Raw genomic sequence first — 23,996 nt, 5'->3', positions numbered from 1 at the left:
AAGGCTTTGGTATCCGCTCGCCTCCATCTTAAATTTCTTTACAAGTAGCATTTGTTACATGCCACGTTTTCCTTTGCACCTCTTGCGCGTCTACCTACCTCCCTCTGCTGCTATTTCTTTTACTGCTAAAAAAAAACAAAAAATTGAGTTTGTATGAAGAAAAATCCTAATGTTGGCCAAGTTAATAGTTATTATTATTCTTTGTTTTTATGTATTATTCTTTTTTTAAAAACGGCCTTGCTGTACAGGTTTGCACCTGTGCTAATGGTTTCATAATCGAGGCATGGTCCTGTTTATCATAATGGTTTATTAATTGTAAATTGATAATTATGTTTTTAATTTTATTGTTAAATAAATTTATTTTGAATTTGAATTTGAAATACAAAAATGCAAACAGAAACTGGGTATCATCAGCATCAAGGTGAATGGAGGCTAATAATGGATCCCTATGAGACACCATGAATTGCAATCCATCCACTTTCACAACCTGCTTTCTAAACCTGAAATGAGACGAAAACCACCTACAGACACGAGGAGATAGAATGTAAAATAATACAGCTTAGCCAACAGCATCTCAAGACGGAGAGATAAATGAGACTTCCATTTTTTTAAACATATCACTAGTAACCTTACTAAGCGCTGTTGATATACTATGACAAACCGGATTGAATTGTAGGCATTATGTATGTACAACAATCGACAGGTACAAAGTCATTGATCATATCTGATAACTCTTTTAAGCATTGGTAAAATGCTTTTAGGTTTATAACTTCATCAAATAACGTAATCCTTGCTGACTTGGAAAGGGGTCTCACCAGTGCAGTTTTCCATGTGGCTGGATATTCCTCATTTTCCAAGAAAAAATCTTAGCAAAGAGGGGTGCAATATAATGAATGCTAAGCAATATGTCATACCTTATTTTGTCATTAATTTTTAATTTGATGTCATTCGAGAGAATGATTTATAAATATCATATTCAGATGTTGCTTTAAAGTGAAAAGTTTTACTAGGGGCTGAGAGAGTGTTATTACCTATGTTGGCAAAGTGATCTTTTATAGCAGTGGCATCCCTTAAGTGATTATGTCAAAAGATACACTTTGCTTGCAATGAACACTACAATCATTTAGTTTTGACGAAGATTTTTTCGAATTATTTTTAACTTTCTTAAACTCAAAAGTGATGTAAGCTTTTTTCTCCGCGCATATGCACATAATGCTTAATATATAGATAGTAATTCTTATCTGTCTAAGTAAGTGTGCTCTTATTTTTATAGGCTTTTTTTTCAATTTTATAATATCTATTAGTTATGTAGGGCTTGCATAGTCTACGAGATCCAGTTGTTTTTAAAGGAGTAAATTAATCAAAGAGCTGAGTCAGTTCAAGAGTAAGCCTATTAATGGTCTTGTCAAGAGAAGATTATTGAAGTCTATGTAACTTGTAGAAGAATTAAACAGCACCCTATTGAAGTTACAAAAATCAAAAGTAAAAAGAGTGGGTTTACGTTGCACGTAGTATAACATTTAAATTTAAAGGATCAAATATAAACTACGATTCTTACAAATGGCGTCAATAATGAAACGCAATACGAAGTAATGATTTTTTTTATTTATCTCTCGTAACAGTCGTAACCTCAGTTTATGAGTTGGGTGGTCAGGGTGGCTCATCGAAAACATACCGCAAGTCATTACAGGGTGGGAAAAAACTTTTCGGCAAAATCCAAAAACACGTCAAGTATGTTTGTCAGGGGGACAACTTTTGACATAAAAACCATTTCAAAAAGCTCAACCCCCTAAGCGGGAGTAACATCCCCTAATTTTTGTCAAATTAGACGGGGATGTCAAGTGATACCTCCCTAAAAAGGTCTTGCCATTCCCTATACAACGCTGCTTAGTTTTTTAAAATCGAGTCACTCGTTCAAGAAATATGGGCTCTTGAAAATTGAACAGTAGTAATGTGTGACGATATCATTAAAATTTATTGCGAGAGTGAGACTGAACCCAGAGTGAACATAGAACACATCTTTAAGTCGAAACACTAATTTAATCATTTCAAGTAAACCAACGATCAGGATGCGAGAAACAATTTTTTGTCTTTTAAATGAACTTGTCGTTTTTGCGGCAAATTCTTTCTTTCACATTTAGTGAATAAAAATATCCGGCTTCTTTCTTCCCCATTAAATTAGGTCAAGTAGTTTCACTAAATATCTGTTTTGTAGTTAAAGTGTTTAGAAATTGTTGAACCTTTAAATTTATCATCAATTATGGTGCACTCAATTGCAGAAAGAGTAGAGATTATTGAGTTTTTTTTTTTTAAATGAGTATGAGTGTGGAAAGTGGGTCGCGGATTTATTTAATAAACGGCATCCTGAGAAACATCTCTCTGGGAAAATTGTTCGGGAATTGGAAAGTTTCGCGAAACAGGTTCAGTTCATAACAAAAAGAGGAATATTGAAAATGCAGGGTTTCATCAAGCTATGGAGATTGCAGTATTGGGTGAAGTTGCGATCGCCACAATTGACGTTATTGGGCTGACAACAATCCAAGGATTTTCCACGAAACACGCACACAACCCCCCAGAAGTTGTATGGGGTTGTATTTTTGGAAATTTCATTGTGGGCCCTTTTTTCCTCCCTGGAAATTTAACAGGCGATATGTACTTAGAAGAGGACCGCGCATACAATAAACAGAAATTGATTTTCCAACAAGACGGAGCTCCTCCATATTTCTCACTAAATGTATGCAACTATTTGATGTACGAAATGACAGATTTCCAGGACGCTGGATAGGACGAAGGAGCGCAATTGAGTGGCTACCTCGGTCCTTTAGATTTTTTCTTGTGGGGACACATAATGCGTAGTTTCCAAAACTCCACCTGCTACATTAGAATAGTCGCAAAGGAGCATTATTTACGTATGTCGCGAAGTGACACCGCAATGCTTCTAAACGTTCGGCAACGGTTCGAAGATAATTTGAATCACTGTATGAAAGTTGGCGGATACCACTTTTTTTCGAGCATTTACTTGATTAAAATGGTAAGCATTAAATCGCTTTTTGCATTTTTCGTGACATATTATTGTTTAACTTTCATGAACTTGACCCCCGGTCCTATTTTAAAAAAATTAGGCGATGTCACCCCCGCTTAGAGGGTTGAGTTTTTTGAAATGGTTTTTATGTCAAAAGTTGTCCCCCTGAGAAACATACTTGTTTTTTATACGTATTTTTGGATTTTGTCGAAAAGTTTTTTCCCACTCTTTAATGCCTTGCGGTACGTTTTCAATGGGCCACCCTGTATATGTAAGTGTATAGTTTTTCGTTTTTGATAGAATCTTCCTAATGCTATCTATTGTGTCCTTTTGGTTTTGAAATTTGGAAGGTTTATAATTGATGTTGAGAGTTAGTTTTTATAACCAATTTTTCAGAATAATTAATTTTATTCAATGTGATTTTAATTGCATAAAATTAGTTCAGATTTTTAATCCAATGATTTTATTTGTTTTTCATGTATGTGTTACAGTTCTGAGGATGATCTCATAGAAATCGAAACGTCGACAAAATATATACTTCATTGCCTGAAGTAGTTTTTTTTACTTATATTCAACAAAAGCAAAAATTAAGCAAACGTTATGATTTTTACTGATAATTCCTTGAATATTGTTGTACTGTGTGTCATCCTAATCAGATTGGTCTTACAAATGATTTGGAAATGGTGCAGAGAAAAGTGATGTTTGGTGAGGGTTTATGTGAATTTTAAGAGGACTTTTAGTTCTCAGTTGGATCTCTACTTGGTCTCTACTCACTTAAGAGCAAAATAAATAGGCAAAATCCAATCTTGTAACTTTTAATAATTAATTTTGAGTTTAGTGTCTTTATTTACTGTACCACCATTAGCGTTAATTTATTTACATATGTATATGAATTTAAATACATACAGTAGTTTCTTCAAATCCTCGTATTTTAGAAGTAAACAGCGGCAACCGCGTATCAAATGCTTACGTGCCCCGGTCCTTCGAACCGGCAGGCGATAACAAAGATAGAAGCTTGTTTTCGTGTCATCTTTCTCTTCTCCTTTATAAGCGAAGTCGTCGATTTTCTTTGACACAGTTCATATGGTATCCGAGTGTATTGCGATCGCTGCTTTTTTCCCAATTATTTAGGAAGCGTTTATCGGTAGTTGTTCATAGACTCTTTATAGATCAACTTTCTCTCTCAAGAAAAAACCCAATTGTATGGCATTTTAAACTAATTTTGAATAAGTTAAATAAAAAGTCGCGATGTTTTCGGTGAAATTGTGCCGAAACCGGTCTTGCCGGGAGTTAATCAAAGACATTAGACGGGGTATTACGAAAACTTCGACGGATAGTAATAGCGACGCGATCTCGCGGGCACAGGACCATAACCAAATGAATAATTTTAATTTGGAGGGGCCGAGTAGTCAATACCACACGAATGTTAACAACAAAAGGTGGCATAAACAAATGCAATTTAATAATTTAAGGTAAGGAAGGCTCTGTATAGAATATCTTCCAGTAAAAATGCATAAATTATCATATCTGACTATATCGTAATTTACAAAAGAAATTGGTAATTAAAAGGAGTATTTAAATCACGTAAGAAACGTCGTATTAAGATGAAAAATTTCGTCATTAGAATGTGTAATTTTTTTTGGTCTTCATGGTGTTAATGTGGGAATAGAAAGAAAATGTGCTATATTACGTAAGGCAAAATCTTCCTTAAAAACTGAAAAATTGCAACATTATTTATATCTCACATATACATATTTCTAAACTATACAAATTTGCAAAAACACTTTAACAAAACAGGTTTAAAAATAAGTAAAACTTCTGCCAAAAACAAAAGTTAGAGGAAGTATTACAAAATATTTAAAAATATGAAAATTATGTAAGAGCACAGGTCGAAAGGTATCATCAAAAAATTCATAATATGCCTTAGGTAATAAAAGTGAGACATCTAATGTTTGTCTAATACGTAATAGAAACAAGATTGTACATTTTTTTACTTAAGGTATATGGGCAAATTTTTGGTACGGGAGGATGCAGGGATTGGCAGGACAATATCTTCTACTTGACCAGTGTTAAAGGAAGGTTTCGAACATTTATGAATAAGAATAATAAGAGTGGCTATTTCCAAAATAAAAAAAGAAAATAGAGTTAGGATTTTTTTTTAATATGAGGAGAGTTTTACAAGAATCTCTTAACCCAGCTGGACATAGGTAGCAACTGTTTTTTTTTTAATGTTTAATAACCCCTTGTTGCTTAAACTCGAAAAAGACGAAGATGAGACTTAATAAGAGAAAAGTACACTGAATGTGCAACTCTATTTTCTCAGCTCCTGTCTTGCCGTTTTTACAGCAAAACATCCAAAGGATAATTTTGATGCAAGATTTAAGATATGATCTTCGAATCGAAGGCGACCTTCAATGGACCACCGACCACCAAGGAATTTACAATTGTCTTTGTTTTCCAAGAGGGACTCATGTCATACTTAAAACCCATAATTAAGATCTTATCTACATTATATACAAACCTGTTGCAGGAGCACCACCCTCATAAATCCTGAGCTCTAATGTAATCAGAATCTTCATAATTCCATAATAGGGGGGTATTATCAGCAAACCGAACCACTTGCAGTCTTAATAAGCCTGAGTCATTTACGTACAGCAAAAATAACAGTGGTTCTAACACTGAACCTTGACTTACTCTAGATTTATGGGATCTAGAATCAGATAAACACTCAGATACTGTAATTCTCTGAGTATCATATGATAGGATTCCAAAATCGGATAACGTCTCATTTCTATTCTAGTATTAACATATAAACTCGAGAAAATTTTGAATAAAACCCTAAATTAATAAACCCTGATACACAAGGTACAAAAACTAAATCTTTCTTTTATAAAGATAAAAAATCCCCTCTCAGTATTAATTAACTATTATTTTTCTTTTCTCTGAAAAAATAATAAAATAAGATTTTTTTCTTCAATTTTCTATTTAAATAACAAAATTAATAACCCCATTTCTTTTCAAGCCATATCAATTTCAATACTCTTTTTAATGTAACTAAAATGCTTACTTAGCTTTAGCTTGTCTTCTAGAGGCACCTTCCGGTACCTCTACTTTGTTACGACTTATTTCATTTTAAAATGAAAGCGACGGACAATATGTGCGTATTTTAGAGCTGAGTCATTTTAAAAATTTATAAAAAATTACTATTAAATTCACCTTCAAAATTTTATTAAAAAAAAGATTTCTAGCTAAGAGCCATTGCAATGATGAGCCATATTTATTGAACTTAGTTCTTCCATGATCTACACAATCAAATGTCTTGGATAGAACACAAAACACTGCCGCGACCGACTCTCCAGAATTCACAGACACAGACATTCTTCAAAAAGTCGAAAAGAACATCGTGACTCCCTTTATCAGTTTGAAATCCAAAATGATTTGCAGATAAAATGCTATTATGTTGTTAGAAGGATAAAATTCTGCCTTTTCAACTGAGGAGTGTCTTTTCAAATGGGGATATCTACATCTTATCGTTTTTTTTCAGGAAATCAAAAAAACTGTTAGAACAAATACGAAAATATTTGCGGATAAGTGGTTTTACTGTTTAGAAAGTACATAAACCTACTATTAAAACACAATGTTCAGAAAAAAATCAGGCCTTTTAATTTTTATGTTATAAATTTCCAAAAATGTAGAATATCCTCTTTTGAAAAATCCATTTCAATTAATCCCCTTTTGTCTTGAACTAATTGTAAATATCCCCTTTTGTTTTGTTTATTATTAGTAAGAAGTATGAGTTTTTGTTTTAACTACATTTTATCAGGATAATAAAAAATGAAGCAGATCATTTTCTATTACAAATATCTTAGACGCTATCAAAAATAAACAAAACACAAATTCTAGGTCAAAACAACAAAATATTAGTGATCAGAAGTTGAAAATTTGTTAAACTTTTATTTCACCTATATCATCTGTAAGACAATCACACATATTTTCCATTTCGGGGTTTGATTGTACCTCGGAAGCACTATTTGGATCATCAATTATTAATTTTTTGTACCACTGTAGTTCTTCCAAATTCAGCTACTCATCACCAAACTGTTTGTTCACAGCAAGTTTTTTATGTCCTTTTTTTTGTTCTCGTTTAATGAACGTAACCCCAAATTCAAATTATCCCATGACAAAGCGTGCTTTTTTCCCTTTTTTTAAGAATTGTTACAGGTTTTTCCAACCGATTGTCAAATCTATTGTTTTCATAGCATTTTAAATCAACGGTGTAATGACCTCGAACCCTTTTTTTAGTAAAAATCATTTGTTTAAATTTCTGGATACCATCTAGTATCCACCATCTTTTAGAATCCAATCATGCCCCAATAATCAGTGTGCCAAATTTTTTAAAAATGTCATTATATTCCTCTTTGGTGGTTGTTACAACATGCTTTCTAATTTCTTTCTCCAGTCGACCGAAAACCCGGTCTGCTGGTAGAAAACTGTGGCCTCGTACTGGAAAAAATAATATTATGTCCTCAAGATGTCTTATGGGGAGTTATTCAAAAAGTAGAACAGGAGCATGTGTATAATGTGGCTATTCTTGTTTAGCCCTCCGCAACCATCGCAAAACAGTCTTAGGTGAAATACATCAGCTTCTAGTGTTAATTTCTTTAAATAGTCATACATTGTGACTCATCCCATGAGTAAAAAACAGGATCTTTTGAATCTAAAGGTACAAGACAAAAATTGTATAAACTGAGCTGTCTGGCATAAAAGGCATCTTGTATGGGGGTCCTAGGCAAACATTGAACCTGTTGTAGGTCAAAATATACAGAATGACTGTTGTCCTCTTTTTTCTCAGATAGTCGTAAAATGCATTTGCACGGAGTTTATGTATCCTCTGTTCTGTTATTAACTGTTGCTTTTTGGCCTTATCTTTCTCATTTTTTATTTTATTATGCCATAACACGCAGACATTGCAAGTATCTGTAGCTGGAGATGGAAATCCGATATTGAATTCTCCTATAAAAATTTTATAAAACATTGTTTCTTTAACTTTCAAATCATCCATCACAGAACTATTATAAAGTTGCCATAATTTATTTGCATTTAATTGTGATGACAAGTAAATCCTTTTTGACTTTTGTCAGCCATAATGACTTTCTTGTGCAGGCATTTTATTTAAAAATAAATGAAGGCTTTGTTTTTTTGTTTTCGTTGCGATTACCATACCTGTTTCCACCTCGTTTTTCTGCCGGCGTTTTTCCTTTATGTAATGTTTTACACAGGTTCTCTAATCTTCTTTTTGTAATTCCAAAAGCAATAATAAAAAATTGTTTATACACTACAATCACACGTTTTTTCTTTGAAAATAAGTGATACTGGCAGCTCATATTCCTATTCTTGACATTTGATTTTGCCGCATAGTTTCCCTTTCTTTGTGCATCATAAGGCGTTATTAATCATAACAATCATTGACAAAAAACAAATCAAAACGCGAACTATTTTATACACTTACAATTTCCTCTTTCGAAGTTTCTTTATACTCCTCTGCTTTCTACCACCACTATTTAAAGCCTCTACCGTTTTATCTTCCATTTTGTGAAATATCCTTAATTTACTAAGGATATTTCACGTTTTGTTTCAGTTTATGATGGTCAATATATGAATTTTAGCACAGATAAACGGATTCAAGACTTAGTATAACAAAACCGAAAAATGTGAATATCCTCTTTTGAAAAGACACTCCTCAACTATCTTGGAGAGGGTAGATAAAATAGAAATTAAATGGAAATTACAAGGCTCATTGAAAACCACAACCTTATGAGGAGGGATACCCACTGCTTCTTTTAAATATGAAGGAAAAGTGCCATTATGCTAGGAATTGCTTATGATAGAAACTAGGGCATTCAATTCTGAGTCAGGCATACAGAGTAGAAACTTTGAAGTGATTCCGTCAACTTCAAATGATTTATGGTTATTGGATGGAAACAGGATGAAAGAAAAAAGAATATTGGACTAAGACTTGCTAAATATAATGCTAATAGGGATCAACATTATTTCTAACATCCTTGAGCAAGAAATAAGAAATATATAATAATCATTTAAAATATTTGATATTACCTCTGTTTCCGATTTTTTTTATGAGAATGCCTAAAATCTTTAATAATTGACCAACACTCCCTTTCAGGCATAGTGGTTTCACTATGAAACCACCATATCAAAAGTCTTTATTTTGTCTCACAGTGGTTTTCAAGTGAAACCAACGACAGTATTAGCGACATATGTTATCGGCTCGTTGAATTAAATGTCTTCAAGGCATTCTATCGATTCAATTTGAGGCTACCGTTCTTCAAATATTTCCGTCAGGTGGTTTTTTGCAGAAGTATCCAATTTCGCGGGTGTTTTTTTATTATTGTAAATTGCCATAAAATGAAGCGGTAAGGAAAAGTAAGATTAGTAAAAACGTTTCTTGTTATGGTTTCGCGGTGAAACCAGTATGAGTTATCTAGTATGAACATAGAATTTGATAATATATTTTGTAATTAGTGTTATTTAGTTTTGATTTGATTTACAGTTTTAATTTTTATAAATTTTATAAATCCTACCTAAATAATGACATAAAATCTTGCTACAGTATTGACAGAAAATCAAGAAAATGGTGGCATAGACTGTTTTGGCACTTCATTGATGTTTCTGTGGTAAACTCGTATATTTTATATCGAAGCTCACCGACTGCGGAAAAACTAACTATGAAGTTATTTCGCCTTAGAATAATTTCTGGTCTTATTGGCGCGACTAAAAAAGACACTCCTGGTAAAAAAAGCGTCATAAAAGAAAATAGGTACAAGTCGTACGTACCGCCTGAGGTGAGAAAAAGTAATGCTCTTCGTATGCCCGTCCATGGAGGATCTAGACGTTGTGCTCTATGTAGCACTGCAGTAATGCCACATCGAACTAAATGGGCCTGCAGTTTTTATTACGTACCATACCACATAAATTTAAGACTTTGTTTTCGGAACGAGTTTATGTTGTATCTCACAGTGGTTACCAGATAAAACCATGTCCTGCGGGATACTTGTAAATAAATTAAGGAAAAAAAATTAAAGTTAAGTTATCAGTTTGAGTATAAAGTTTTTATTTATTAATAAAAATTTTTTGATTAAAGTCTTTTTATTTTATGTGCCTGAAAGGGTTAAATGCCTATTTGATGACACATTTAAGCAATCACTATAATATTTAGCCTTTACTGCTTTAATTGTCTTTCTATATAGACTAGGGTATTTCTGATGATAAAAAAATAATGTATTCATTAGTAGTATAGTTGCACAACTCAGTCATATAACAAAAAAATTAAAAGTTCTTCGGATATTTTTTTTCTGATTTCTCCGGATTTTTTTAAATTTTTTAACAGGTGTAGAAGAGAAGAGAAGCAATATTTAGGATACAAGCCTGGGTACTAAATAGCCAGAACCCAAGAAAGGATTTTTTCTGTGTTTCATCGATTATATGAAGACCTTCGACAATGTAAAACATTAGCTCCTAATATCGTACCTTAAGAACCTGAGTCTATAAAAAATGATAATTGCTAAAGACATTCGAATAATTAGCAATTTGTACTGGAACCAGAAAGCAGATATTCGATTGAGCAATTTGTCAACAACCGAGCAGTGGAATACGTATCAACAATATCAGATATGCAGATGACACTGTAACAATCGCGGATAATGCAAACGATTTTTAGGAATTATTGAATCACTTAAATGAAACAAGCACAAGATTGGGCCTGAAAATTACTATAAAAAAGCGCAGTTTGTGGTCCTGAGCAAGACCTAGGTTTCCTTAATCAGAATTCAGGTAATTGTAAAATTAGTAAATTATCTGGAATGTATGTTGAACAAAAATTGAGACCCAGAACACAAGAATGGAGAATAGAACAATCAGGAGCAACCTTCCTTAAAGTCAAAAGATTTGCCACAAGTAAAAACTTCAAACTGAGATACAGAACTCTAAGATGTTACGTTTGGTCAGTTCTTTTGTACGGTGTATATGCCTGGACCTTAAAAGTAAGTTTCATAAATAAATTAAAAGCATTCGAGATGTGGTGTCTGAGAAGAATGCTGAGAATATCTTGGGTAGACCAAATAAGAAATTACGTTCGAAAAGGAGTTATTGTAGTGAGAGGAGTTAAGTTCTCAAAAAGGACAAATAGAGATCGTGGGCTTTTCGAAGTATTAAAACGTAAAAAAATATAATACTCAGGACATATTATGAGAGAAAAACGCTATGAATTCCAGTCCCTTATCCTTCAAGGTAAGATCGAAGGAGGAAAGAGGGGAATAGGAAGAAGAAAGCTTTCTTGGTTGCGAAATGTTAGACAATGGACTCCAAAATACTGAATATGACTCGAAGAAGAAGAAAATTAAAGAAAAATTTACAAAGCAACTATAAAAATAAAATAATATACAGAGTCTTGTTGTTGTTTTTGAGAGTTAAAGTAAAAAAAAATAATTCGTTCTAACATTTTTTTTTTTAATTTTACAATTAAATCTATAAGAATGACCATAGATTTACGAAATTAAAGAATTAATGGACATAAAAAACAAGGAAAAATTAAATTTATTTAAGAGACAGTAGTTGATTCAACAAATGTCTAAAGTTTTTTAATTTACGTATAGATTAATTTACGATATATTAGATCATGTTTCATGAGTTTTCATGTTACCAAATTAATAAATAATTTTTCTTTCTGAATATTAATTTTTTTCCCAGGCAATTTATTTATTTAAGCTGTGGTTTATTTCTGTCAGGTAGTCAAATTCATAATTTTGTATTTTATTTAGGAAATATCAAGTCATATCTTTCAAGTAGCCAAAGTCCTTTCTTATCCCTTAATTTTTTTTAAATAATGGAAAAATATATATACGAATATCAATAAATAAAAAAATCAATTATATAAAATATGCAGACAAACAAATAAATAAAAGAATAATGATTAAAAACACCTATATTTAATTTTTAAAAAACTTAAAGGAAAATTCCGGATGATCTTAATTAAATAATTCTTGAGTATTGAACACCTCAGAATGACAAGATAGACAAACATACAACAGTTAACAATTGTTTTGACTAATATTTAGGGGGCTGTTAAATATAAATATAATTTTTAATTAAAAGTGTCTCCCAAAAAATAACTCCCATAAAACAAATAAGGAGAGGAAAAATGTCAAAATGCACTAGAAACAAATGCAAATTAATGTTTCAATTTTTTTTTAATGGTATTTACAGAACTTTGGAACTTTTTCAACGATATCCTTTGTGTATAGTGAGTATTATTATCCTAGTGTAGTATTTTATAGTTATCGAGATCTTAGTTAAATCTATGCTACCAAGTTAGAGAAAATCAAATTAAAAATCGAATTATAAAAAATTGGTTGGGTTAAGTTTACGTAGTTTTATCTAATGAAATTATTTATTTAGATATTTATACATAATACCAAAAAAAAAATATAATTATGTTGTTTATGTATATTTATTGTATGTAGATTCGTTTGCTTACTTCATTAGACTTCAAAAAATTGCCATATTAATTTCCAGATTTAAGCCCCATTAAATCATTTGAGGCCGATATAAAAAATCAACATCTGTTTAACATCATTAACTCCTCCAGAAGTCCTTGACAAATAGGTTCACACTGCCTAGAAAATTGCAATCTTCATACAATAATGACCTTCTTTTGCACTTTTCTATATTTTACTCTTAATTATTGTGCAATTTGTTTTTTACAAAAACTAGCAAAACAGATATAAGGGTTATCAACATTTCGTGGCCAATACGTGACTAGTCATGTCGATCAGTTCATATATACCAGCATATAAAATCTCCTTGAAACTCGTTAAGGTTATTTGGACCTTTTTTACATAGAAATCAACTAAATAGAAACCTCACTTACTATACATTTATTTCACCCCAAACAAAGGGAGTTTCTAAGGTTAACGCCCTATTTAGACCCAAAATATTTTGATCCGTTGGGGGCCAAAGCGAATGCCATCAGGTGAACGTGCTCGGAAAGCCTTTTGTGACTTCAGAATTTTAATTTAGAAAACGGGATTTATGTTGAAAATAAATAATTTAAATGGCGTAAAAAGATCATTTTTACAATATTTATTTAGTAATCTCGTTGCATATCAACGGTAAACATAAATTCCTTAAAGATAAATGTCTATTTTAAGTCATCAATTTGTTTGCTTCTGTATTTATTTTTGTGCTTTATCAGCTATAATAGGAAAAGACCGAAAACAGTCATGTTTTTAATAATTATGAATGCTTATCGGAAAAAGTACAATTATGAAGTGTGTGATAACCAAAGCCAACGAATATACCCGAGCATTGACAAATAATTAGGATATGACATATCAAACAAGTTTTTGTCTTAAATTGTTGCCTTTTAAACATTTTAGGAAAACTTGCTTACATTTTAATGTGGTTTAGAGTTATCATTTTTCAAAAAATGTTAATTTTCGAAACGTCGTTCCCTAGCTATTCTAATGTTAAATCATAATTTTCAACTTTTAAACCAATTTGTATAAATTTCAAAATGGCGAATTTCTGCTCAAATCAAGACTATCTTTGTCGTCAAAAATTAACTTCCTATAAAAGCCACGTCCATTTTGAAAAATTAAGTAAAAAATCTTCAAAAAAAAAAAGGCGAGGCTATGCAACAATTTTTAACCTTCTCTTTATAAGCTCAATTTCAAAATGAAGGATGTTATCTTTAAAACAAAATTAGAAAATTATAATCCTAACAACGGTGTTCAAACAAAATTATTTCATTGTGTTTTTGTTACTGCCCGTCTGCCATTTTGAAATTAAAATAATATAATAAGCCATGCCCATTTTGAATAAAAATTGAGAAAAAAAATCTTGAGAAGGGCATGCAACTATTTTCAAAATGGCGGATGGGCGCCATCTTGAAAAAAACTGAAGAAACGCGCGATCATTAGAACGTGTTTTAAATTAAATCGAAGTTGCAATTTGAAAATCAAAACTATAGTTCTTACTTGAAAAAGTTAAATCCTGCAATTTTTGAAAAAAAAATTGAATGAAAAATCTTCGCAACAATTTTTTTAGTTGGCGCCATATTGACAAATAAATCACGACACTTGTGATAATGAGAACGTTTTTTAAATCAAATTTTCCCAAAGTTGCCGCATATCCACCATTTTAAAAATCAAAACTGTCATTTTTACGTCAAAAGGATAACTTCCAATATAAATAAAAGAGTAAAATAAATTTCGACAAAAGAGGGGAGGCCAAGCAACAATTTTTAAGTTTCTATTCTCTTTATAAACTCCATTTCAAAATGGCGGATGGGTGCATGTGGGAAAACAAATTGAGAAACTTACAAATTAATAAAAACGTGTTTAAAATAATTTTTTTCAAAGTTGCCGCCCATCCGCCATTTTGAAATCAAAACGGTCATTTTTACGTCAAAAAGTTAAATGTTTCCAGGACGCCATCGGCTGTTTTAAAAACCAAAACTCATTTTTATTTCAACCTGCTTCCATAAGCATAAACCACGTCCGTGTGACAAAATGGATAGAAGCGAGAATATAATTTAAAACATTATTTTTTTTCCTTAAAGGCGTTACTTCGCCACTATTTAACTGTCATTTTCACGTCAAAAGATTAGCTGCTGCAAAATTTTTAATGTTCTAACCTCTAAACTTTAATTTTAAAATGGCGAATGAACGCCATCTTGGAAAATGTAGTGTCATTTTAACGTCAAAATATTTACTGCGATACACTAGGCCCATATCGAAAAACAGAAATAGCGAGTAAAAGCTATGAAGTAAAATGAAAGACTTCCATTATAATTTTCTAACCTCTTTTGCAATATGTCAACGCACGATACATTACTAACTTTTTGTCAAGTTGACTGTCAATCCAAAGAATTCTTGTCCAACCAAATTTTAAATAACTAAAAATTTTAAAAGGCAATTTTGGCAATTTTCTATGCACACCCTGTAAATAAGGCACGTTATAAATATTTAGCATCCATTTACACCTTATCTCCCCCTATAATAGCCCATCTTTAACAAATGTAAATTTCTTATATAGGTAACAGATTTGACGATAAACTGTGTTAGTGCACATTTAAAATACTCATAGTCAGTAATAGTCTAAACCCTTTGAGTGGCATTTATTTCTCGAAAATCCAATGTAAGAACAATTATTTATATAACAACAAATTATGTAATTCTACTGTACATAACCAAAACCGGAAATTCAATTTATACAATTTAATGTTTGAAAACGCAGATAAATTATATGAGAACTTTTCTATATGGCGTTTACTCCGCAGCAGCAACATTTAAAAATATTCAAGGTTGCACACGTCGCATTTGAATGAATTTTTTTGCATATTTTCCCAAATCAAGTCACTTTTATCCACTGATGCAATTCTTTATAATTATTTTTTTATTGTAGGGCCCTTTCAACAATCCAACAAACGATCCCAAAACCGTCACACTCCAGCACCTTGGTGTCCAAGGAACAATCCAGGGACTTTATGGCTCTATTTCCAGACTTGGTGAGAGAACTCACCGAACTGGGAAGGAATCCAGAGTTGCCCGATGTGATGCGCAGAGTTGCTAGGGTAAGATAGCCTCAGGGAGTTGTATTTAAAAAAAAAATTGTTTTTATGGTTGTATTTCAGGTACTGCAATATAATGTTCCAAACGGGAAGAAAAATAGAGGGTTAATACTAATTAGTGCGTACAAGATGTTGGAAGATCCCAAGAATTTAACACCGGAGAATATTAAGCTTGCTAGCGTTTTGGGATGGTGTTTGGAAATGGTAAGACACATCGTTCCTTCATATAGGAATCAATTTTTGAGTATTTTTTTGTGGTATATTTATACTAGAATTAAGTTATCCGGGGCAAATAAGGGTTAACGACAAAACGGGATGCATTTTCAGTATGTTTTTTCTAAGAAAATTTTCTTTTTTCTTTATAATTGGACTGGAAGCAACCTGTGCTTTTTCTGACTTGACTTAAAATGGCTTCATATTATGTATGTGCGGAAGATTCTATACAAATTGTACTGACAACATCTATTATACCTAAATTATTAAAAAAGTCATAATGTGTCAATTGTACTAACGGCAACAGTAATTTTCATACTTTCCTACCATATTTTGTTTGTTTTTAAATACGATTACCTTGATAATTTTTCTGAATTTACATGCGCCAGTAACATAAACATCACCATTTATAAACTACTTGAAAAACGATCAATTAGCAATATCATCAATAACATTTTAATCTATACGATAAAAAGCTTAAAACGTATAAAATCCAAAAATATAATTTTCGAAAAAAATTCCGCTGTTACGAAACAATTATCGTGGATTACGCGATTTAATAATCGTACGATTTATAGTTTATAAATAGCAATCGTTGAATCAATAAATAATAATTTCATCGAGCGTCACAATTGATAGTTTCCTGAATGTAAATAGAAATTGCAGCATGTTCTTTCAAGTGGTACGTAAAAAAGCAATTAAAAAAATTAAATTTGTTTAGTTGATAATAATTTTTATTGTCACAAAGTGGGTCGTTGGAACGTAATAAAACTGGAAAAACAGCAGATAATGCGGAAATGCTTATAAACATGTTTTAAAGTAAATATTTCAGGAAAAAACAGATTTTATTATCGTGTATAGTCTCACGTACGCAGCCACACATCAGATCTTCCTTATTCATTATGTAAATTATTAGTAATTTAGGATTGGTTTATTAGAATCTCATTCTTGTGCTATTCATTTTCTGCTTAAAAATGAATAAAGAAATTATAGAACCTTATGAAGAAGCCACTTTTAAATTATTTTTTTAAACATATACGTCAAAAATTATTTGAAAGTAACCAGGTAGAATCAGAAACTTATTAAAAATGTACGAAAATTGCTAGGAATAAAATTTTTATTTTACATTAAGTCTTCAGTTTTTTTAGTACAATTTTCAAAGAAGATTTTTCGTCTTTTCCTACGATTGTACTGGAGCCAACCTGTGGGTGGCCAGAGATAATGCACTACCATACAATATCTTTTATTATCACACTTTTATTTCAGATGCAGCCAGATTATCATGCCTAAGATGCTTCTAGTATATTTCTTTACATTAATCAGTATATTAAAATCATACTAAATTTAAGCTAGAATTAAAAAAATCTTCTACAAATCTGCAATAACAATAAAGTTGAAAAAAAATATTACAAATGCTTGGAAGGCATTAAAAAATATTGTCGGGTGCCTGGTCTGTAAGGAACAATGACTTGACAAATTGAAAATGACTTTGGTATAATAAAATTAAAGATTAGTCCAAACGCACTGAAATATAAAAACATTCCACATGTCTAGATGATAAATTAGACCAAAAGTCTGAAATAAAAAAATATTGCAAATGCCTGGACGATAAATTAGACCAAATGTCTGAAATAGAAAAATATTCCAAATGCCTGGACTATGAGGAATAATAGCTACGTTTACAACGCGCGGATTTAGTATAGGTCCATGGATCAAATGATAAACTATTTTTATTTAGTACAGCCCTGTTTACACGGATTGATTTTGAGGGTTAAATTAGTCCAAGGCTAGGATTCTAAAATCACGACTCGATCTCGATACGATCGCGACTCAGTCGTGACGAGAAGGGTGATTCTAAATTTCAATCGTCGGCTAAACTCGTTTTATTCGATTTGATTTAGGTTTCTTGGTATATATTTGTTATTTTTCCTAATATTTGATACATGGAAACGTCAATTATGTTTTCTATTGATAAACACTAAAAATTTTTATTTATTTTGTAAATTTTTTTAGACGCCTCTGTATTTTTTTTATTTAAATATATGCCTATATAATTTCTTTAAAATAAAAAAAAATTTTCATTTAAAACCACCACTACCCATTGGGAAATAATAATTGAGTTCATAGCAAATCTTAAAAACTTGTTGTGTTCATCCACTTTTGGTTTTAATATGGCAAGATGGGTGGAATCAGTAGGACCTATGACCCCAGAGAAATTGGATCTCTTCATAAATGTTAATATATTAATTTGTCTCTTATCTCTTATATTTGGAAAGCAGGTTGATTTTCAGCAGGGTGATTGTCAATAATTTCAGCAATTTTATGGATCCAACGACTTCAGTAGTTTCACTAATTCCAAATTTAAAATCTTGTCCAATGCTTCTTTGGTAACAATCTGTGGTATGAAATCTTGACATACTAAAACTGCCCATTCAATGGTAACTCTACTTCCTTTGCCTCTATTATTAACAAAAGGTTGTGGAAAATAGGGTCGAATTAAATCTATTAGTTGTGTTCAAGAAAGTGTATTCGATATACCCAAGCGTGTCATCGACAAATCGTTAAAAACTAAGGAATCCGCAAGACACTCACGATTGAAAATTTTATTTAGAATCAGTCATATCGAGTAATAGTGTCCAATCGTAATTTTAGAATCCCAGTGCAGGATTATCTCTAGGATCAAAATGTCAGTGAGTTTAGACGAAGAATTATAGGACATAACCTCTAAATCTTTAAAAGTGTTATTGTCTAATGATAATGAAAATAAATTTCCTTTTCAAGGCTTAAGCTTGTCCTCTGTATTTTCTTCTTTATTTTTGTGTTTTAAGTTTCCTGTTTGGAAAGCATCAAATTCGTGTATCAAATTTTAGTGCGCTACCGTTTACACCGAAAAAAAGTGCTCGTTACGTAATTTAATCCAAGTATTAAATATTTGGTACCCCGTTGTAAACGTAGCTAATTATTTCAAATGCCTAGAATAAAATCGAAACATCTGTAAAAGCCTGCAATAAAAATAAAAGTGACTTCAGTAGAATAAAATTAAAAATAAGTCCAAACGACTGAAATTTGAAAAAAAACATTTAAAATGCCTGGAAGATGAATAAGACCAAAAGGATGAAATAAAAAAATATTCCAAATGCCTACATTATCAGGAACAATGATTTCAAATGCCTAGAATAAAATCTAAGCATATCTCTAAAAGCCTGCAACAAAAATAAAAATGACTTCAGTAGAATGAAATTAAAAATAAGTCCAAACGAATGAAATAAAAAAAAAACATTTAAAATGCCTGGAAGATGAATTAGACCAAAAGGATGAAATAAAAAAAATATTCCAAATGCCTGGAAGATGAATTATACAAGAAATCTGGAATAAAACAACGTTCCAAATACTTTGAAGTTATTAAATAATATCTCTAAGTGCCTGTATTGTAAGGAATATTGATTTCAAATAATCGGAATAAGCTAACAACAAAATGAGTTTATAATCAGTATATTTAAAACACCAATTGGATGTACTTATATTCATCATTAGCAATGATTACTACCCTATTATAAATCATTTCAAAGTAAAAAAAACGCGTTTTCCTTCTTTATTTAAAAAAACCAGCTAATTAAGATTTCCATCCAACTTTTACAGCATTTAATCCAAAATAAAATGATAAAACAATTTAATAATGATAAGCAGCTTTACACCAATGGCGAGTAACCATGCGAAAAGATGGCACGTGGTTCTACCGTGAGTTAGTGCTGCTACCTGCGTGACGATTTTAATTCCAAAACAAATACGAACTATTAAAATTATAATTTTCTATTATGCAATTATTATTACACTATATAGTGCTTATAATATATTCACGATTGAATGACTAAATAATGCTCCATATTTTTCCAGATTCATTCCTGTTTCCTTGTTCTGGACGATATAATGGACAATTCGGAGACCCGTAGGGGGTCATTGTGCTGGTACCGCCAAAACGGCATTGGGTTATCGGCAATAAACGACGGACTCATACTCGAAAACGCTGTTTACACTCTACTTAAAATGTAACTAATAACATAAACAATATTTACAACAGTATATTATATTATTATTCACACAGGCACCTTAAGGACCATCCAGCGTACGTCCCAGTAATAGAACTCTTCCATGAAACTGTTTCCAAGACCACCTTGGGTCAATGCTTAGACTCTATGTGTCTAGATTCCGATGGAAAACCCAAGTTAGAAATGTTTTCCATGAGCAGGTGAGTCTTAATAGTATAATTTTCTTATACAGCAGCGGTTATATATTTGTCAATTTTAGATACACCTCGATCGTAAAATACAAGACTGCTTACTATAGTTTCCATATGCCGGTGGCTGTGGCGATGTACTTGGCTGGAATGAACGATCCAGAGCAGCACAGGCAAGCGAAGACCATTTTGCTGGAAATGGGCGAATTTTTCCAGATTCAGGTAATGAAAATCAGGAAAAAATTCAGGAAAAAAAAAGAAATTCAGTGGCGGCTCCTGTTTTGATTAATAAGGAGTAATTCGGAATTTGGCTTTTTAAGGTCATTTTTTATGTCTTTTACGGATTTAGTTGCTTGTATGTTCCAAGCTTTTGACTTAACTTTTCAATTTTGTTTGACTCATTTGAAATAGTTTCATGTTTCTTCTAAGATTAGAAGTTATTATTGTTTCAGGGTTTTATAGAAATTTTTTTAAAGTAATTTTTTGTACTTATGTTCCACACTTTTCAACTAAATTTTCAATTTTGTTCCAGGCATTCGAAATTATTTCTAGTTTCTTTTATGTAGAAAAAAAATTAAAAACCCTAAGTCTCGGTCTCAAAATAAAAGTATTTTGTCTACTTACGTAGGTCTCTTTGAGATTATGGACGAGTTCTTTCAATTTCTTTTATGTATTAAAAGTACTTCTTGTTCCGGGCCTTTATAGACATTTTTGAAAATAATTTCTTGTAAGTTCCTGGTAATTCCTTATTATTTCTTGTAATTCCTTATTGATTCGAGAGTTTTTAAATTTACATGATATATATCAGGTCAATAACATGACAAATTTTAAAAATAAATATCATAGTTTCATGTGTCAGTGGGTCCGACCATCAGCTTGTCCCAGAAGATCCATATCATCCTGCTCTTAATATTGAAATAAATCTGAAAGACGAGCATTGTAGCCAGAATGAAATAACTCAATATTATTCATTCAACTTCTCTAATGGAAACGTTAATCTGCTCTATGAGTTGATTAAAAATATTGACTTGTTGGATGAACTTGCATGGCATGATATCAGTAATAGCCTTACATTATTTTAGGAAACCATGTACAGCTGCAGTTATAAATCTGACTCGCATTCAAGATTTCCCCTATGGTACTCTATAGATCTTGTTCGTGAAATAAGGCAAAAAAACAGACTACATTGTTTAATAAAAATAATATTGAAAAGTATGATATTGAAAAGTATAATATGCTTAGAAAAGTAACTAAAAATCTGAATATTACCAATATAAAACTAAAATACAAGACAACATTAATGTTTACCCTAAGTCATTCTGGTCTTTTATCCAAAAACCAAATCTGGTGGTAGGGGTGTGCCTACTATGGCAATCTGTACATAGAACCAACTGATATTGCTATCTATGCTTTTGCTATCTATTTTAAATCTGTTTTTGTAGATTCCCAATTGAAACATACTGTAGACACATTCTGTGATAGCTCATTTAATTTTGTCCAAATTAGTGACAATGAAGTTTAAATTAGTATTAAGAGTTTAAAACCTAAAAAACCACTGGTAGTGTTAATATCCTAGCTTACATCATTAAAGCTCTATCTTCATCTTTAATCTTTCAATAAAATTTAATAAATTTCCCGTAATATTATGCCCGCCCTGATCAGGCTAATGATATAAAAATGTATCGGCCAATAACTCTTATTAATGTGATAGAAAAAACTTTTGAGAAAATTTTATACAAGCAACTATACAAACACCTCAAATTTAAATTCAATAACAGTCAGCATGGCTTCTTACCTGACAAATCAACTGTCACAAACCTATTAGCTCTCTCCGAAAGTGCAGCCAAAGCATTAGTAGGAGTCAGCTTGATGTTATTTACACAGATTGCGAAAAGGCGATTGATAAAGTCAACCACTCTATTTTGTTGGGCAGATTAATTAAATATGGCATTTCTAAAGAGGCATACCTACTTATTAAGTCTGACTGATAGAGGACAAAGAGTGAAAATTGGTAGTAACTTTTCAAAGCCTTATGTAGCCAAATCTGGAGTGCCACTAGGTTCAAACTTAGGGCCCTTACTTTTTATTGTGTTTAATGATATACTTGCAGATTTGGTGAGCAATTCAAATTGCCTTATGTTCGCTGATGACTTTAAACTTTATAAAATTATTCGATCACAAGCTGACTAAAATGTCCATCAACTGAAAAGGGATTTGGCTAGAGTTAAAATAAATGAAATGTCAATTAATGTTAAGAAGTGTGCTGCTGTTACATACACGCGAAAAATAAATGCCATCATTGATGATTATTATATTTTAGATCAAAAAATAAAAAGGTGTGATTAAATAGAGAACCTAGGAGTTTGCTACCAAAGCAGTACGAAATTTAATGATTATTTTGACTATATTTTTAGGAAGGCTTATAAGTCACTAGGATTTCACAAAAATTTTAAAATTAAAACCATTATTAGATTATATTATAATGCACTTGTGAGGCCACATGTTGAGTATGCATTGCAGGTTTGGATGCCATCAACAGAGTCTCATTCAAATCAGATAGAGAAACTACAAAAACGTTTTTTACGTTACCTTTATGTCAAAAGAAACAATACATACCCATATTTGGTTTCATATATGTCAATGCTAAAAACCTTTAATTTCATAAAACGTGAAGAAAGAAGAAATATACAAGATGTGTTATTTATATGTTTTATTGTCAACAACCTTAAATATAAAAATTGTTTGCCGATCAATCACATTAACTTTAATGTTCTCAAAGTGTATTTAAGACATTTACACCAAAACTTCTTTAGGGTAAATCCTGGAAGCATTTCTCCTTTTAACAGAATGATGGATAATTATAACCAGTATCTAAATAAGCTTAATATAGATATTTTTAAAGTGTCCAGGGCTCATTTGAGGCTGTTACTGACTAAAAACTAGCAATTTAGGTTGCAAATTTTTTTTTCTTTCTGTTTGATTTTTAATGATGATTTGTCTTTGTATTAATTTTATTGTTCCCTTTCTCCTTTACGTGTAATTACCAATCTAGTGTCTTTGGTTTTTGTAAAGCGTATCATTAAATAAATAAATAAATTAAATAAGGTAAGGTGACTTAAGTAGTACCCCTTAAGAAAAAAATCGCAAATGAGTACCTATATTTCCTTTGTTGTACTATGGCCTAAGTCATACTTTTCAAGTTTCTGATTCAATTACGCGACAATAATAATTTAAACGTATTTTTCAAATATTTCATAAAATATTTACATTAAAAACAGTTTACATAACATATTTTTTTCAGGTATTTATGCAGCGAAATTTTCGTAAAAAAATTTTTTTGCTTTTATTAATTCCAGCACATTTATCGCGTACCCGTGCGTGTAATCATGTTTTCCTCATCATTTTTACAAATAAAACAAAACCAATCGCTTTTCTTCTTTTTAATTTTCAGTGCAAATACCTTGACCGCGTTTCTATTATTTGCCGCATTCTTTATATTTTCTTTATTTCCTGTTTTGACATTATTTCGACTGACTATATTTTACTATTCATTGTGTGTGTGCATAATTGACCCAGTCGAGCGTGTTTTTAACCTTCTTGAGGTATACTTTTTCGTTTTACTTTAAGCTCTTTTTATCATTTTATTTGGTTTTGTTTGCATTATTTTCTAGGTCTGATGATGCTCTTAGGAGCGAAACACGTGTCACCACTTTAACCCATAAAAGAATTTTCTGAGACCGAGACTTTGTGTTGTTCTCATTTGATTTATTTATACCAAGGTCTCTTTGAGAATATGGACGACTTCTTTCAATTCATCCATTATTCTCAAAGAGACCAACAAACAATTTTGACGAAAACAATGAAAACAGAAAATCACGGTC

The 23,996-nt window shown here is 31.4% G+C and overlaps 1 protein-coding gene across 3 annotated transcripts in view; it reads left to right on the top strand.

Moving 5' to 3' along the window:
- LOC126735900 (farnesyl pyrophosphate synthase) overlaps positions 1 to 23,996 on the top strand; it is a 43,474-nt gene that overhangs the window by 18,275 nt on the left and 1,203 nt on the right. For 2 of the 3 annotated variants that reach the window (XM_050440007.1, XM_050440008.1), the window contains exons 2-6: positions 15,503 to 15,671; positions 15,732 to 15,872; positions 19,776 to 19,927; positions 19,984 to 20,127; positions 20,187 to 20,337. In XM_050440007.1, coding sequence (XP_050295964.1) covers positions 15,503 to 15,671; positions 15,732 to 15,872; positions 19,776 to 19,927; positions 19,984 to 20,127; positions 20,187 to 20,337 — 757 coding nt within the window. Of the gene's footprint in view, positions 1 to 4,090; positions 4,495 to 15,502; positions 15,672 to 15,731; positions 15,873 to 19,775; positions 19,928 to 19,983; positions 20,128 to 20,186; positions 20,338 to 23,996 lie in introns of those variants that run through there. The other variant, XM_050440006.1, reaches the window with a different exon arrangement.

This window comes from Anthonomus grandis, chromosome 5 (assembly GCF_022605725.1).
Source record: "Anthonomus grandis grandis chromosome 5, icAntGran1.3, whole genome shotgun sequence".
NCBI classification, from domain to species: Eukaryota; Metazoa; Arthropoda; class Insecta; order Coleoptera; family Curculionidae; genus Anthonomus; species Anthonomus grandis.
This window is presented reverse-complemented; position numbering and strand designations above follow the sequence as displayed.